Here is a 17,255-nt window from a genome sequence, read left to right as displayed (position 1 = left end):
TTTTTTTTTAAATTTGTTTTGGCTTGACATTTATATAGCCTGAATAGTCCAACTATTATTTTAGAGGTTTTGTTGTGAAGTATAGGCTAAGTGGATAAGTAAAATAATATAGGACAGGTTTGTTCATAATTTATGTATGTAGTTAGCCTAATGTAATAATAAAATGTGACGTATAGGCCTATGCGACTTATCTTTTTTCCTCTCAGGAATAGCGTCGGTATTTTTAACCATGCAGCAAACATTAAGATATCTTAAAAAAATATATGTATAAACCATTGTTTTTCCTTTCGTTTAATAGGTTTACATTTGGACAGAATCTTGTTATAAAAGATATAATTGTAGGCCTATGCCTATTGGCTAAGACGGCAAATACACTCTCTTTGTTTTTTAATAAAATATTATTATTATTATTATTATTATTATTATTATTATTAAGTAGGCTACATGCAAAAATAAAATAAAAAAACGTTATTAACCGTTATTTTTTCTAATCAAACCGGTTTTGGAACGTTTATAATACGAAGGAACGCTGGAACAGAAACGTTAAAATACCGATTCTGCTCGGAGTGGAACAATTTTTTTTTTTTCATTTTTAAGCCCTGGCGACAGGTGAAATTATTCTTTGACATGGTTAAAAATAATGAATGTTTTCTTTCTTTCTTTGTTTAGCATACCATGTCACTGATTACGTTCCCCTCCAGTGTTCTCCCTCCGGTGTGGGCGTGGCCTAAATGTGCTCTGTCTCTATAGACCCTTTTACTGTTTGTACACAATGATGACGTAGCAACGTATGCGCGCACATTTTGGCAACGGAAGTAGTGTTGTTCCCCAGTGGTTCTAACGTGTTTTATATATATCTGCAGCGTGTCAAGCTACGCAAGCGGATTAAGCAACACAGACACAGAAAGTTATTTTAAAAAGTTGACTTTATCAAATGGTATCCGGCTACCAGATCCGTGGAGTGGAGAAGACGTTAGCAGATGGCCAAATATACAGTGGCCAGATATATATACATAACAGGGCTCTCAAGTTTTGAAGACAGGCAAGAGTGACATCTCCAACCACATGACATGATTTTTAAAGTGACCAATAACATCGACGATGTAATACACTTTAATTTATTTAGTGCTAATAAAATTATTAAGCCTATTTAGAGAGAGATGTTTAATGTGACAAAATGTCAGTCATCGTGTGATAACGAAAATATAACTAGGCCTAGACTACTTGTTCTGAGCAGGTGTTGTCAGTGAACAGGCTGTAAAACTGTTGGCTAAGTTACAGACACTCATGAAAAACTAATGCTGATTATCTGGGAAACATTCTCTAACAGCATTGTTTGTGTCAAACAAGTTGTGAATTTGTTGTATCATTAAAACAGGAGATCATGACTTTGTGCTCAAAGTGATGCTCAGAGCTCCAGTGTTTTCCTCTGTGGGTGAACGAGGATGGTGAACAATTCCAGGATATGCTTTTTTTTTCATTGGTTGTTGCGTTAAATCTTACCCAGATACAATAGTGCTATTTTCTGATTGGCTACTATGTAGCCTCTTTCTTTTTTTTGATTGGCTGATAAGTGGCAGGCTACTCCAGGGGAGACGTGCTTGATTCCTGCCCGGCGCAGCGGCATATTAAATATATGAAAAATAGTTTTTCTGCGTGAGAAATACAATGTGTGGCGGGAGTGCGTGACAAAAGACCGAAATGAGTGACTGTCACGCTCAATGCGTGACACTTAAGAGCCCTGAATTATTATATATAAACTTTCGGAGTTGCTAACACGTTAGAACCACTGGGCAACAACACCACTTCCGTTGCCAAAATGCGCGCTCAACTATTTGATCACGGGCTGTAAAAGGGTCTATACTGAAATACTACATGAACCTGCCTCCTGTGGATGATTTCTCGATCACCCCAGAACTGAACTTGAGACACGCTGACAGGCAGGAGTGGACTCTATTGACCAGCTGCCACTGAAACAGGTATAAGAACATTTTGATGTGTACTGAACTAACATTACATTTCCTCTAAAGCTGAATGCACAGTTATGTTCACATTAGTGATACGCTACTTTAATCATCTTTGAGAGAAAATAAGCCCCTGGTGGTGAACAGCACTGATAACTAGTTAAAAACAACTCATAAACTGGACAAATCATGTTTCTCTGTAAATCTACTGTTTTTCTGTGATGTTTGTTTGGGGCATAAAATAAATCATTAACCTGATAGAAAAACAAATTAAAGTCTATGAGGTGAGCTCAGTAATATAGTCAAACAACTGTGTGTGTTTTTTTAATCTAGACCTCTTTCACATACTCGATTTGTCTTCTCCTACCCTTCTTTGACTATGTAGAACTGAAAATAAAATCTCTTTACATCTGGAAAGAAATTCCTCACGTCAGGAACCTTTCCTAAAGTCTCATCCAAAAAATAATTGATCTCATCTAAAGAGTAAACCTGATCACAACCTGGGAAATATCTGACAAATCTGAAACATCAGATAAACACCATACTCAGCCTCATTCATTTCATCCTCAACTAATTTTAGTAGTTTTTCTCTAGGCCGACATGAATTTCCCTTCCTGACACTATTCTGATCTTCAGTGCTTCCAGATTCTGTCTCTACACAATTCCTGCTTCTCTGGCCTTCCATCCCCACAACATAATTTATTTCAGAGATCTGCACTCCTTCAACTAGGGCTGTAGCTAACCATTATTTTGGTAATCCAGTAATCGTTTGATTATTCTAATGATTACTCGAATAATTCAGGGTTTCAGATATTTAAATACACATAAGTACTAGTGACAATACATTTAGAGTTTGTAAAATATACACTGATGTCTATGGAAGCTGCAATAATAATCTGCTTTCAAATGGAGCGACATTTAATAGACAGAGCCGAAGATCACTGACAAGCCACACAATATCGTGTTCATTATCGAAGGCGATATGAACGCGATATTGCATAGCTTGTCAGTGATCTACGGTTCTGTCTATTAAATGCCGCTCCATTTGAAAGCAGGTGATGGCGATTTAGCGGTAATCAGGGAACTGGCTTTACTGACGAAATGCACGTGACAATCGCATGCGATATATAGGTCAGCCCTAATGGCTTACCTTACAAATCTGATTAAATGTCGCACATTGCATTTCCAGATGAAAGTTAAAAGCAATCCAAACTCACAGCATATGCAAAGATGGAGTATGAGACGCAAATTTAATCGAATCATTACAGCCCTATCTTCAACCATTCGCTAATTCAACTCCTTGTCTTTCCTTACACTCTCAGTAGGAATCTCCTCAACATTCCTTACATTCTCAGTATTAATCACTTGATCTTCATGTGGATTCACTTGCACTTCAATTTTGATTTCACTCGGGCCTGCCTCAGCTCTTATACGAAAAGATAACCTTACATGCCTGAGAGCACCACATAAAAAAACTCATCTCACCTGTGCTTACATATAATATATATGACTTGCCTTCATACATGCATCATAACGACCCATTAAGAGTCCGCAAGTTTAAAACATAAATACTTGTTGCCTAAATGACAGCACATGTTTCAAATACTTGTTGCTAATTGTTCATCTAGTTGTTCATCCTTGAGAAAAACCACCACTGCTTTGTTCATTCGGGATGCAGAAACAATATTCTCACAATATGAGAATATGTAACAATATGTCCCACACGTTTGGCCACCTCCAACAGCAAATCTTCCACAGACTCTCCAGCATTCATGACACACCTGAAGCCGTGACAGAGTGACAGAGATGACGCCTACACACTCACATGTGACGCCATCTCAGTGTGTGTGTGTGTGTGTGAGTGAGAGAGAGAGTGTGAGTGTTTGTAGACCTACACTTTCGTAGTCCTGCTGTCATCATGACCTCTCCTCCATGATCCACACTATAAACACACAAATACACATTAACGTAGATCTGCATCATTCACACACACGTACAGTTTGTCATTATTAGTGTTTGACATACTTGAGTATCTGCAGTTTATAGTTTGGATCCTCCAGTTTGTGGTTGAGCAGCTGCACTCCTGATTGTCCTGGGTGATTGTAGCTCAGATCCAGCTCTCTCAGGTGTGAGGGGTTTGAACTCAGAGCTGAAGACACATAACCACAGCCTTCCTCTGTCACCATACAGCCAAACAACCTGCAGACACACAACAGTCAGATCATCTACAGACACACACAGTCAGATCATCTACAGACACACACATTCAGATCATCTACAGACACACACTGACAGATCATCTACAGACACAACAGTCAGATCATCTACAGACACACACAGTCAGATCATCTACAGACACACACATTCAGATCATCTACAGACACACACTGACAGATCATCTACAGACACAACAGTCAGATCATTTACAGAGTCAAGTCAAGTCAAATTTATTTATATAGCGCTTTTTACAATTGGTAATTGTTTCAAAGCAGCTTTACATGTTAGAAGCACAGAAAAAAGAGAAGTGGTTATAAATAAGCTGTACAAGCAAGCGTGGTAATATGTAACATATACAAGATGGTGCTACATTAAGCCAATGTCAGGCTGACTCCCAGGGGTGGAAAAAACCCCTAGGAGAAAAACCCAGCGTGCTAACACTGGGAAAAAAGTCCTAGGAGGGAAAAAACCCCTTGGAAGATATATATAATATATGTAAATGGATATGGAGATCAAAATCTCCAGACACACACAGTCAGATCATCTACAGACACACACAGTCAGATCAACTACAGACACACATTCAGATCATCTACAGACACACACTGACAGATCATCTATAGACACACACTGACAGATCATCTACAGACACAACAGTCAGATCATCTACAGACACACAGTCAGATTCTCTACAGACACACACAGATCCTCTACAGACACACAGTCAGATCATCTACAGACACACAGTCAGATTCTCTACAGACACACACAGATCATCTACAGACACACAGTCAGATTCTCTACAGACACACACAGATCCTCTACAGACACACAGTCAGATCATCTACAGCCACACACAGTCAGGTTAGATCATCTACAGCCACACACAGTCAGGTCAGATCATCTACAGACACACACAGTCAGGTCAGATCATTTACAGACACACACAGTCAGATCATCTACAGACACACACAGTCAGATCATCTACAGACACACAGTCAGGTCAGATCATTTACACACACACACACACACACAGTCAGATCATCTACAGACACACACAGGCGGACTATGTTGAAAATCCCTATGAGACTGTTGATGTCACTGAAGCCCCGCCCAGTTTGACAGCTCCTTCAAGCCAAAGCTGAGTGTTCCAATGGACCAAGATCAATCAATTAGCCAATGTCATGTATCATCTTGTCGACAGTCTTCAAGATAGACCAAGCCTCCAGTCAGTTCTAGTCTCCTTTGTGATGGCACGATCAAGAGTTGCCCCTCCTAAATCAAATTCCATACCTCATCTTGAATTGTGTGCTGCCCTCACCGAGGTTCAGTTAGCAAATTTGTTGCAGAGAGAACTTGACCTGCTTATTCAGCAAACAAAACTGTGGTCTGATTCAATGACTGTCCTCAACTGGACTCATTCTGATTAGGGATGTCGACTTACACAAATTTCCATTATCGAATTTATGTTTAAATTAACAATCAATTAATTGATTAATCGTTAAATTTAATACTGCAATATGCATCTACTGTAGTGGCATATAGACAACATCATGACAGGGTGTGCAAATGCTGCTCAAAACGCCATGTTCCTCAACAAAGAATGACAAGGGATTTTAATCTAAATAAAGGGCTAGTAGGAATGTAAAATTAGTCGATGTGATTAATCATTTATTAAATTAATTATTTAATAATCAAATATAACGACTAATACAACGTGTCAACAACGCCGCCTCAGGTGCGTGCTTATCAGAATGTGTACTGTTGTGAACGTGCTCTTCCTGGAACAACGCACTTAAAAAGGCATCTAAACTTAATGAATTCACAACGATTTATTAAAATAGTTTTCTCATTGATGTTATGTAATATGACAGTCCCAATCATAGTCTTTATTAGTTGTGCATTGCTATTTGAGCTGTGCGCACTGAACCTGATCAAGGCACATGTTAATTCTTAACCAAAAGCATCCTATATGAGATAAATCTGATAGCCTATACATAGGCCTGCACAAAATAAACAAAATATTACAACTTACATTTGCACAAAACAAAAGGCTGTGAATGCGCAAACTTACAGTCATGATGAAGGTGCAACTCTAGCTGTAAAGTGGTCCCAAACATAACTCTCTCCCAAACACTCGCTTCTTTTTCCCTGTGTCTGCTTTACATGTTTCACGGTTGAGCAGCATACACACACATGAACATGCTTAATCGAAGATCGATTAGTTTCATCGATTAAATGTATTATCGACAATTAATCAATCGACGATTAATCGTCAACATCCCTAATTCTGATACCTGTAGCTACAGTATTTGTTGCTAATCGCATTACTGAAATCCTAGAACAGGGGTCTCCAAACTCAGTCCTGGAGGGCCACAGTCCTGCAGAGTTTGGGGTTGGAGCTAAACTCTCCAGGACAGTGGCCCTCCAGGACTGAGTTTGGAGACTCCTTTCCTAGAGCACTCTACTCCTGAACAATGGCACTATGTTGACATAAACAGCAATCCAGCTGATGACATAACCAGAGGAAAGAGCCTTACTGATCTAGCCAAGCTTTACCATTGGAGTCAAGGCCCTTATTTCCTTTATTCTGACCAAGATCAGTGGCCAAGATTCCCTGACAAGATTGAGGACTCAGTTGATGCTGCAGAGCTAAGCAAGCCTTTGTTCTGTGGCCTCACTAATGCAGAAGAGAACCCTTTGACTTTAAATGTTCAGCAATATAAATCATGTAATGAGCACACTCTTCTCTTGACAAGACTCAGATTCAACTTCTCCTCTTGCAACAGGCCCAAAGAAAGGATTTTGAAAGGATTGGGAGTGTTTTTTTCCCATCTAATAGTTTATTGTTTTGTTTTGTTTTTTTCCCATCTAGGAGTTAACTGTATAATATTTCATCTGAGTTTGATCTCCTCAAGACTGAGAAGAGATGGGGACTACTTTTCAAATGTCAAATCACTAGGTGTGTTCATGTAGAACTGCTGACTAGTGTTGATGCTGACAGTTTCTTGATGGCACTACGTCACTTTGTAGCTCGTTGAGGACAACCTTATGAAGTGATCAGCGATCCAGGAACTAATTTTTATGGGGGTGAAAGTGAGCTGAAAAGTGATTTTGACCAGCTTAGTCCAGTCTTACAGGAAAGGTTGTGGAATCATCCAATCAAATTCACCTACATTCCCCTTTATTAAGGGTGGGAATCTTTAGGCACCTCACGATCCGATCCAATTCCGAGAATCACAATCCGATTCCAAAACGATTCTTGATCCACTTTTTTTCTTATTAATTCGTTTCGTAAACTTTTTTTTTTCATTTAATACATAGTCGATGTAATTATAAGAGCTTTTTAAATAATTACTAGCTTAGAATAATCAATAAAATTGTATGTTAAGATTTTTATAAGCTATAAACAGCTTCAAAACATAAAAGCAAGTAGGCTAGTCTATATAATAATAAAGAGGAACAACGAAACAACGAAACATTACAAGCAATAAACAAAAAGTGCTTTCAGTATTTAAGAGTATCTGAATGTTTTCCATTCAAAAGCTGTGAGGGATTTTTCTCTTTCTCAGCTTTACTGATTATTACTGATGTCATCATAGACAGTGGAAGAATAAGATGCATTCATAATAATGCACAGATCTCTTTTGAAATACAAGATGTTTTGTCCTGTCTGTTTAATCCCTTTAGATATCTAACTGACTGTGTTTACATTAATTTCAAGTCATAAAAGCATTTTGAGATGCAAGTAGACTACATTTAAACACTTAAACTAAGTCGCACACAGCCACTTGCATGAGCGCCCTTTACAAAGCGCACATGTAAATTGAAAGCAGCCTTCTGTCAGTGAGTTTCAAATTTATAAAATATGAACCCATAGCACTCTAAACAACATAAATGATGCCCTTGTAGAGCATTTTTAAGGAAAAAAGGCCGACCAGCGGGCAGAGATGTATAGTAACGAAGTAGATCTACTTCACTACTGTACTTAAGTACTAAAAGGCAGTATCTGTACTTTACTAAAGTATTATTTTTTTCTCCTACTTCCACTTTTACTTCAGTATATATTTTCGAAGAGTTTAATACTTCTACTCCGATATTTTTTTTATGTGCTGCATCGTTACTCGTTACAATTATAAAAATGTTACGAATCATTCCATTCCAAACCCACATTACCACTGCCAGAACGGTAGGTTGATGTCAACAGGTTTGATGTCAACAATGAGAGTTTTCTGCACAGATTTGAAGGTTCCAATGTAAGTTTAAAAATGTTTCATATGGTACTCTTTCTGTTCAAACTCAATTCTGGTCCATATTGTCTACTTGTACAACATTGAATTTAATGATTAACATTGAACGATGTACCAATTCATTTAGGGCTGGGGGATATATCGCATGAGATTGTCACACGCATTTCGCCAGTAAAGCCGGTTCCCTGATTACCGCTAAATCGCCATCACTTGCTTTAAAATGGAGCGGCATTTAATAGACAGAGCCGTAGTTCACTGACAAGCCACACAATATCGCAGATGAATCGCCTTCGATAATGAACGCGATATTGCGATTTAGCGGGAATCAGGGAAACAGCTTTATTGATGAAATGTTTGTGACAATCGCATGCGATATATCGCCCAGCCCTAAATTCATTGCATGATAATCATCCAATCATGTAGCGATGCTGTTTTTTGTCTCTGATTGTTTATATGTTCTTGTCTTCTTCACAGGTTTAATCCAGCTGAACTTGCATTCCTGTCAGAGTATTCTGCTGTCATGACTCCAGTCGCCCAAGCAACTAACATTTTGCAAGCTGAAACCAACGTCCAGATGGGGTGGCTGCTCCCAACTGTCAAGCTCCTGAAAATCAAGCTGAACAGGATCAAGCTGCTGCTGAAGTACTGCAAGCCACTTGTGGATGCCTTGCAGGTGGGCATTGAGAATCGCTTTGGCCCTATGATGGAAGACCCAGAGCTGGTGGCCGCTGCTATTCTGCTTCCAAAATTCAAGACAAATTGGACACAGGAAGATGAGACAATCAAAATAGGTAAGAAATATAGTGTATGGGTGCATTATTTGTGTATTTTACCAAATTGCAATCATGAGTCACACATACAGTACCACTCAAAAATTGGGGATTACTTTGAATTTTTTTAATTTATTTTTTATATGGAAACACACATGAGCTGGTCCTGCATAGAAGATATTGCAAACATACCTATAAACAGAGCATTATGATGTTAGAGTGAGAAATGATGTGGTATGGGAGCCTTCCTCTTTAATCTAGTAGTATGGCAGCCAAGCCTTCCTGTCTAAGGTCTGCCAGGCTGTAAATGCTGCAAAAGGCTTTTTGTTTAAGGGAATTATTTGAAGTATAAAGTCATCATTTCCATTAAAATCATTTACTGACAATGTCACCATGTCAAATCTGTGGTTACTGTCATGATGGGTTGAAACTACTATTATTGTTTATAACACACTCTTATATTTCAGGAATGGACTATATCAAACGAAGCATGGAAGACCCCTCGTTGCAGTCCAGTGAGGTCAACAGGTCCAGTTCATCAGATGAAGACGACTTCTTCTTCTCTGGCATGCAGGGTTCGAAGGCACAAGACAGCGCCAAACAGCTAGATGCGTACTTGTCATGTTCAGCAGATAACATGGACTTGCTCAAGTCTTTTCCAGCTGTGTGCAAGTTGTCTGTTAAGTTAAACACACCCCTTCCAGCATCAGCAGCCTGCGAGAGGCTTTTTAGTATTGCAGGATTAGTCTTTAGCCCTAGAAGAGCGAGACTAAATACGCTCAATTTTGAAAATCAACTACTTTTGAGGATAAACCAAAGATTTCTAACTTCCTAAATATGACTGCTTTATGCATACCAGGGAATAAGCTGTGGAGGAAAAAAAGCACAAGCAGGGAAGAGAGGGTAGGGATGCTTTAAAGGGGAAGGGGCATATTTGATCTGTTTTTGTTTATTTAAGCTCAGTGTTTTTAGGTGCTCTAATCACTTGTTGTTTTGTTTTTACATAAGAAATAGTTGAATGTGGCCTACTGGCCTTTGAGATCTTTTAGTTGCCCTAACAAGTTGAGGGTGAAAAGAAAATGTGTTAACTTCTAAAAATGACTAAAGCAGTCATTTTTGGAAGTTAACACATTTTCTTTTCACCCTCAACTTGTATACTAGCAAACTATGCATACTAGTTTAAGAAGGTAATAAGCTGTGGAGGAAAAAAAAAAACAAGCAGGGAAGAGAAGGGAGGGATGCTTTAAAGGGGAAGGGACATACTTAATCTGTTTTTGTTTACAAAAAGTTACAGCCAAAGGAATTGTGATTGTCCTTTAGGTTAATCATTTGAAATAATAAAAACAATTTGATGTTCAAACTTTTGACTACATTCTTTAATTACTACATAACACAATACTTTTACTTTTACTTTCAGTACTTGAGTAGTAAATTTTAAAATAAACTACTTGCAATACTTAAGTACAAACAATTTTGAATACTTTAGTACTTCTACTTAAGTGTGGTGCTTAAAGAGCACTTCAGCTTCTACTCAAGTCACTTTTTTGATAGAGCACTTGTACTTTTACTCAAGTCTGGGTCTCTAGTACTTTATACATCTCTGCCAGCGGGCAAGAACCCAAGCTGCAAGCGTGTTTCTTTCACAGCGCATATCATGTGCAACGATGAACCACGCGAATGTCCGCGCAATGGGTGCGCATGTAATTCGCTCTAGCTTTTCCGAACTGTATGAAATATTATTTTATAAAAGGTCTGAGTGGTATGTGTATGAGAGGAAATGGAAACAAGCACAATACGGTTGTTTCTGGCAGTGTGTGTCCACTGGCGTGGAGCAAGCGTATTCAGTTCATTCCTATGGAAGCTGAGCATCTTCAGGCTCGTGAGAGTGAAGTTCAACATCCATAAGAATGAGGTTATAATGCTCATTCTGCTCCGCGCCGATGGACATGCACTGTATACGCACATGCAGCATCATCTTGCAACTGTGGTTAAAAATAAGCTCAGAATCAATTCTGAATTTCTCAGAATTGATCCAGAATCGTTGAAGAGAGCATCGCGATGCATCCATTTTTTTTCTCCCACCCCTACCCCTTATGCTCCACATTTTGGAGGAACATGGGAGAGGGAAATCCAATCTATCAAGGCTGCACTTCGAGCTACTTTAGGAAGAGGTCCTAACAACTGTATCGGTCAAAGTTAAAGAAATAATGAATTCTAAACCTTTAGGATATGTCTCTTCTAGTGCGCATGATTTGGATCTTTCTACTCCCAATTTGCTCAATTTTGCCAAATTTGCTGACACACACACACACACACAGATCATCTACAGACACACATGAACATTGTGACCATCTGACTGTAAATTATTTCTAATATATTCTTAAATACCTCAGGATCTGCAGCTGACAGTTTGGACTCTTCAGTCCATCAGAAATGAAGTTGACACCAGAGTCCTGTAGGTCATTGTTACTCAGATCCAGCTCTCTCAGGACAGAGTTTGAGGATTGTAAAGCTGATGACAAACTGTCACAACATTGAGCAGTGAGATTACAGCAAACAAGTCTGAAAGAGAGCAGAACAAACACATCAACAGTCAGATCATCTACAGACACACATGAACATTGTGACCGTCTGACTGTACTTTATCCATTATATGTTCTTAAATACCTCAGGATCTGCAGCTGACAGTTTGGACTCTTCAGTCCATCAGAAATGAAGTTGACACCAGAGTCCTGTAGGTCATTGTTACTCAGATCCAACTCTCTCAGGACAGAGTTTGAGGATTGTAGAGCTGATGACAAACTGTCACAACACTGAGCAGTGAGATTACAGCCAGCAAGACTGAAAGAGAGCAGAACAAATACATCAACAGTCAAATCATCTACAGACACACATTAACATTGTGAAAGATTGTGTATTTTCATTATCTTTAGTTAGATGCATTTACATTGTGACTGTGCCTCAGATGCAATCAACTGTCTGTGTTTGTAAAGGTGTGAACAAAATGGCCCTTACAGACATATGACCCACAGAAACTGATGGGTGTGAATGACAAACAAACAGCACTGCTCAGAGTAGATTGCAGGGTAGATCGATCTCCTGTGGGAGGTCCTAATAGTTTTCTATTGTTTGTAGCCCTTTTGTCATCATGTATAAAGTTCTGTCCCACAGACAGAACTTTGGGTTAAGATGTTTTGAAGGCTGACATGCTGACATCGCTGCTGAAGAACTGTGCTACACCACTACATTCAATAAATTCTTCTCTCCACAAGAACTCTGGTCAAGCTTACTTATTTTATGTATTAGAGAAATCTAATACATTGGCAAGCCACCCAAACGACTGCTCAGCCAAATACAGCAAAATCTAACAATTGTGACCGTCTGACTGTACTTTATCCATTATATGTTCTTAAATACCTCAGGATCTGCAGCTGACAGTTTGGACTCTTCAGTCCATCAGAAATGAAGTTGACACCAGAGTCCTGCAGGTCATTGTTACTCAGATCCAGCTCTCTCAGGACAGAGTTTGAGGATTGTAGAGCTGAAGACACAATTTCACAATGCTGATCTGAGAGATTACAGCCAGAAAATCTGGAAGAGATGAAATATTAAATAAATAAATAAATAAAACAATAAAGACATGTACAGTGGGTTTCCAGTTTTCTGCCCTCAGGAACATAGGATGACATGATCTGAACACTGAATCACAATACAATGAGCTCCTGAGAGTGCGATAATCTGATCACTTTATCATTCAGATTAATATCTGAAATCAGATGAGCTCCTGACTGTTTCTTCAGAATATTAGACATTTTGAAAAATGTAATAAAGTTTTCTGAGGGTATAAAATATAAAAGTTTTGAGAGACTCTCCAGACAGCTGTGCATTTATTGCAGTTTTACCATTTTTACCATTCAAGATGACATGTTGAATAAATGCTTGATAGGTAGTTTAAGCTTTACAGTGATGAAGAGACAGAGATTCATTCACTGAGTCACGTATGTGGAGATCAAATCCTTTAAAATTACGTTAACGAAATAAAAGAGCTCTTAATGAGAGAATGTTAGGGGTTGCACCAACTAATCGACTTTAATGATGCTTTAAACATGACGTTGACTAGTCACTGGTCATGGCCTATAGAAAGCACAACAGGATCAGAAATCTGTGAAGTCCACATTTATTCTCTGTATCAAACAGTTAATGACAAATAAATGCAATCTTAGGCCCCGTCCACACGGAGACGCGTTTCAGTGAAACCGCACAAATTTTTTATCGGATAGGCGTTTCGTCCACACGGATCCGGCGTTTTCGAAAGGTGAAACCGCTATTTTTTGAAACCGGGTCCCAGAGTGGAAAAATCTGAAAACGTCATCTTTTCGTGTGGACGGGGCAATCTGTATATTTTCTGAAACGATGATGTCATCACCCCACGTGTTGACCCTAGTCAGACGCCGCTAACAGCAAAAAACTGCAACAACAACAGTAATAGTGGACTCTAGATGCTTTTGTTCGTGCTGCAGAAGCTACTGAGCCAAAATAAAGTGTTATTTCTAAGCTTTACTATAGTTTGTATACAGTGCTCCAAGTCTTGTTCGCTGCTTTAAGTGCATTTCTGTGGCAGAATTACAGCGCCACATAATGGTCTAGCATGTATACTACATCATTTTGAGTCATTTCAGTGGTTCCGTGTGGACACAGATATTTTTTGAGACGAGGAAAAAAAAAGATCGGTTTAGGGTAAGCTCCGTGTGGACGTAGTCTAAAAGAGCGCTCCACAAGACATGATTGATTATACCATCTGGACTCTCAATATTGATCGGATGAATGTAGAATTAACTCTGTCACTAATGTGTTCATATAAATGTAATCTTTACTGAGCTACTTTATCTGTATCTGATTTAGAAAGAGCAGAAATCTGTGAGAAATATAACGACCCAAAGACAAAAGAACTGTTGTGAACATGGAGTATGGCACATCATTATTAGTACACATCTGGCTGTCTTCATATAGTTTTAATGAGGGATTGTAAGGGGCGGGTAGTGATGGACTAAATACTGTCCAGACTAACAACATACTGTATTGCAGTAGATGTAAGGATTAAACTATCATATTAAACACAAGCTCTATTTGATTACATTTTGTGCATTTATTATCGTACATTTCTAATAGCTCATTTGTTCATTAATGACGTCATCATCGACTAGTTGACATCGACCTGACTTTAATCACATAAATGTCGACTTTAAAAAAATCTGAAGTCGTTCAACCCCCAGTTCATCACTGTTCAATCACTGTTCAAAACCATCTCCTTACCTTAGCTTGATTCACAACGGTAAGCTTGTAATAATGTTTTATAATCTGATACTGGTAGGAATTCATGGGAAATACGAGTTTGCTGACATTTGTCTTTGCGTCATTACATCACGTCAGTAAACAGAAAGGAGTTCTGGCTAGTAGGCTATATGGCGTGTGCGGTGGATACTCCTGTAGCGCATCATTTGTAGCCTCTTCTTACAGCAGCTGGAATGGATTAAACTTGGGATGGAGGCTTGAAATCCAGAAAGTTCAAACGACAATCATAACTGACAACTGTGGTAAAAAGTAAAAGACTTCAGACTGCGGAGAGCCAGTAAAAAAGAGAAAGCGACCAAGCTCGTGCAAAAAAAAGAGTAAATGTCAGCAGGGCTTTTGAAAGGTGGCGAGACCAAAGGAAGATGGCTATTTTTCTGCTGGACAGGTTAAGACATTTCAATTGTTCACTGGGTAATAAGGTTACAGTAGCACATGTTCTCACTTAATCCATAGTTATGAATAACGATAATACTAACTACATACACAATCACGCAAAGTTGATGTTTTTAACATTAACAATTCGAGAACACAGTATAATGATTTGGTTGTGACAATGACATTTTCTGGCGAAACTTCTTATTTTTGGACACATACAAGACGTTGAATCAGTAATTGCGATGTACAGTGAAGATCCACACTGGTGCGTTGCCAATACTCCTGACAGCCCCCCCACACATAGCTGCAGCTGCTCCTCAAAACATTATATTCATCCGCTGAGGAGCTGTGCCGAAGCTCAACCCATGTAAAGATGATAATTCCACAAATCACTGCAATTAAAGGTCTCAAACAGAGATGGCGACAAAGAGGCGAAACTTACGGACTGTGGCTTTAAGCTCTTTTAAGTGCTTGTTTAAAAGTCCCAAGATTATATCAACATTTACTATTTATTTCACTATTAATCGTCATCTATGAACTTACAGCTCTGTGAAAATGAATTTGTGTCTGTGAGTGATTGCATTAATATTTAAAATATAGTTTTCTCACAAGTGCATATAAATTAATTGGGCAAAATACACATTATTACACACAATAAACTTGTTTAAAAACATGTTTCAATGAGGCACTGATGAGATGTGTGTCAGATTCACTACTCACTGTAAAAGACTAAAAACAGCACTGTCAGTAGGATTTCATGATAACCTATTCTAAAGGCAGCACAAGCTCAACTGCCGCTCTAGACAAAACACCATTGTGCCGTCTCCACTTCACACTCACAATTAAACTCCATCTTTGAGATGCATGTGAAAGACTGGAGGTCTTGCACTAAAACTTGCACTAAAATAAAAGCATGTTTTCAAAATTTTGAATCTGCAACATCATAAAAATCAGCACGCAACCACTACAAACACAAACACTGTATTATGTAGTAAGAAGAATATCTCCTGGAAGATTCAGGAGAATTCCCGGTGAGCCACTGATTGTTATGATATAGACACGGAGGCAGAGGTAAAAGCAATCCAGGTGAGTTTTATTGAACAATATGAAGAGCACAGAGTGAAAGCAGTGGATATCAGGTTCTTGAGAGATGAATAGAAAGTGATACTGTCCTTGTTTGACTTGCAGATCCGTGAGCTGAGATGATATGGAGGGAGACGTTGGAGACACTCACACACACAGGTAGGTAAGCACACAAAGGGACCAGGAGACGAAGGAGATGAAGGAGATCGCTGGAGCAGGTAAGTAAGTCGATAGGGAGTCCTTGAGGTAAGCATACAAGTGCTGTAGTGCAAACGAGACCGGACAGTGAGTGTGTGTGAGTGTGGTGGCTTTATAGTGCTGGTGATTGCAGAGTGAATGAGATGCAGGTGGCGGTGATTAGTATGCTGGTGATTGAGTGCGTGGGTACTGTGGTGAGGTGGAGCCTGGCGTGTCTGTGACAGTACCCCCCTCCCACGGCCCGCTCCTGAGGGACGTGGACCCCGACGTCGTGGTGGTCTTCCCTGGGTCGCGGGGCAGGTCTGTCTGGATGGTTGGTATGGAAGTTCTGTAACAGAAGAGGATCAAGGATATCATTCCTGGGAACCCATGAGCGTTCTTCGGGACCATAGTCCTCCCAGTCCACGAGGTACTCGAGTTTACCACCACGGCGCCGGGAATCCAGGATCTCGTGGACCACGTAGGCTGTGCCGTCCTCTAGAAGAAGTGGAAGGGGGGGCTCGGCGGCTGCCACGTCAGGCTCTGTGGAGGGAACAACAGAAGGGTGGTGAGGTTTGAGTAGAGACACGTGAAATGTAGGATGGATTCTACTATACTGTGCCGGGAGTTGGAGACGATAGGTGACGGGGTTGATCTGCCGAAGGATGGTGAACGGGCCAATGAAGCGGGGACTCAGCTTCTTGCAGGGCAGACGCATCCTGATGTCCCGTGTGGACAGCCAGACCTTCTGCCCCGGCTGGTAGACAGGAGCCTCGGAGCGTCGAAGGTCGGCTGCCATCTTGCGTCTGCGCAGGGCCCTCTGCAGCTGGTGGTGAGCTGAGTCCCACACCCTCTCGCTCTCCCGGAACCAGTAGTCGACTGCCGGAACGTTGGAGGGTTCCCCGTCCCAGGGGAACATCGGGGGTTGGTAGCCGAGTACGCACTGGAAGGGTGTTAGTCCAGTTGAGGCTTGGCGGAGGGAGTTCTGTGCGTACTCGGCCCAACCCAGGTACTGGTTCCAGGAGTTCTGGTGGCCGTGACAGAAGGTACGCAGGAAGCGGCCGATC

At 40.0% G+C, this 17,255-nt stretch overlaps 3 protein-coding genes across 10 annotated transcripts in view; 1 reads left to right on the top strand and 2 right to left on the bottom strand.

The window, feature by feature from the left end:
- The window catches only part of LOC125280859 (gastrula zinc finger protein XlCGF57.1-like), a 1,316,469-nt gene that overhangs the window by 418,789 nt on the left and 880,425 nt on the right, over window positions 1-17,255 (bottom strand). The gene's annotated exons all lie outside the window — the stretch shown is intronic.
- The window catches only part of LOC125242842 (NACHT, LRR and PYD domains-containing protein 12-like), a 58,086-nt gene that overhangs the window by 11,495 nt on the left and 29,336 nt on the right, over window positions 1-17,255 (bottom strand). For 6 of the 8 annotated variants that reach the window (XM_048151840.1, XM_048151847.1, XM_048151881.1 and 3 more), the window contains 5 exons: window positions 12,619-12,792; window positions 11,869-12,042; window positions 11,590-11,763; window positions 3,990-4,163; window positions 3,860-3,906 (listed from right to left, as the gene is read on the bottom strand). In XM_048151840.1, coding sequence (XP_048007797.1) covers window positions 3,860-3,906; window positions 3,990-4,163; window positions 11,590-11,763; window positions 11,869-12,042; window positions 12,619-12,792 — 743 coding nt within the window. The remainder of the gene's footprint in view (window positions 1-3,859; window positions 3,907-3,989; window positions 4,164-11,589; window positions 11,764-11,868; window positions 12,043-12,618; window positions 12,793-17,255) is intronic. The other 2 variants (XM_048151890.1, XM_048151901.1) reach the window with 2 other exon arrangements.
- Window positions 8,139-10,516, top strand: LOC125243472. Its single transcript, XM_048153171.1, has 3 exons — window positions 8,139-8,437; window positions 8,906-9,222; window positions 9,669-10,516. The coding sequence occupies exons 1-3, from the start codon at window positions 8,289-8,291 to the stop codon at window positions 10,034-10,036; spliced, it is 834 nt and encodes a 277-aa protein (XP_048009128.1). The 5' UTR covers window positions 8,139-8,288; the 3' UTR covers window positions 10,037-10,516.

The sequence above is a fragment of the Megalobrama amblycephala genome, linkage group LG1, assembly GCF_018812025.1.
Source record: "Megalobrama amblycephala isolate DHTTF-2021 linkage group LG1, ASM1881202v1, whole genome shotgun sequence".
In the NCBI taxonomy this organism is placed as follows: domain Eukaryota; kingdom Metazoa; phylum Chordata; class Actinopteri; order Cypriniformes; family Xenocyprididae; genus Megalobrama; species Megalobrama amblycephala.
This window is presented reverse-complemented; position numbering and strand designations above follow the sequence as displayed.

Bases quoted from the DNA above. Each gene is read 5' to 3' on its own strand.
- LOC125243472 (XM_048153171.1), top strand. From the start codon at position 8,289: ATGTGCTGCATCGTTACTCGTTACAATTATAAAAATGTTACGAATCAT. The intron at 8,438-8,905 runs GTAAGTTTAAAA...TCTTCTTCACAG, and splicing joins ACAGATTTGAAGGTTCCAAT to GTTTAATCCAGCTGAACTTG. The intron at 9,223-9,668 runs GTAAGAAATATA...CTTATATTTCAG, and splicing joins AGATGAGACAATCAAAATAG to GAATGGACTATATCAAACGA.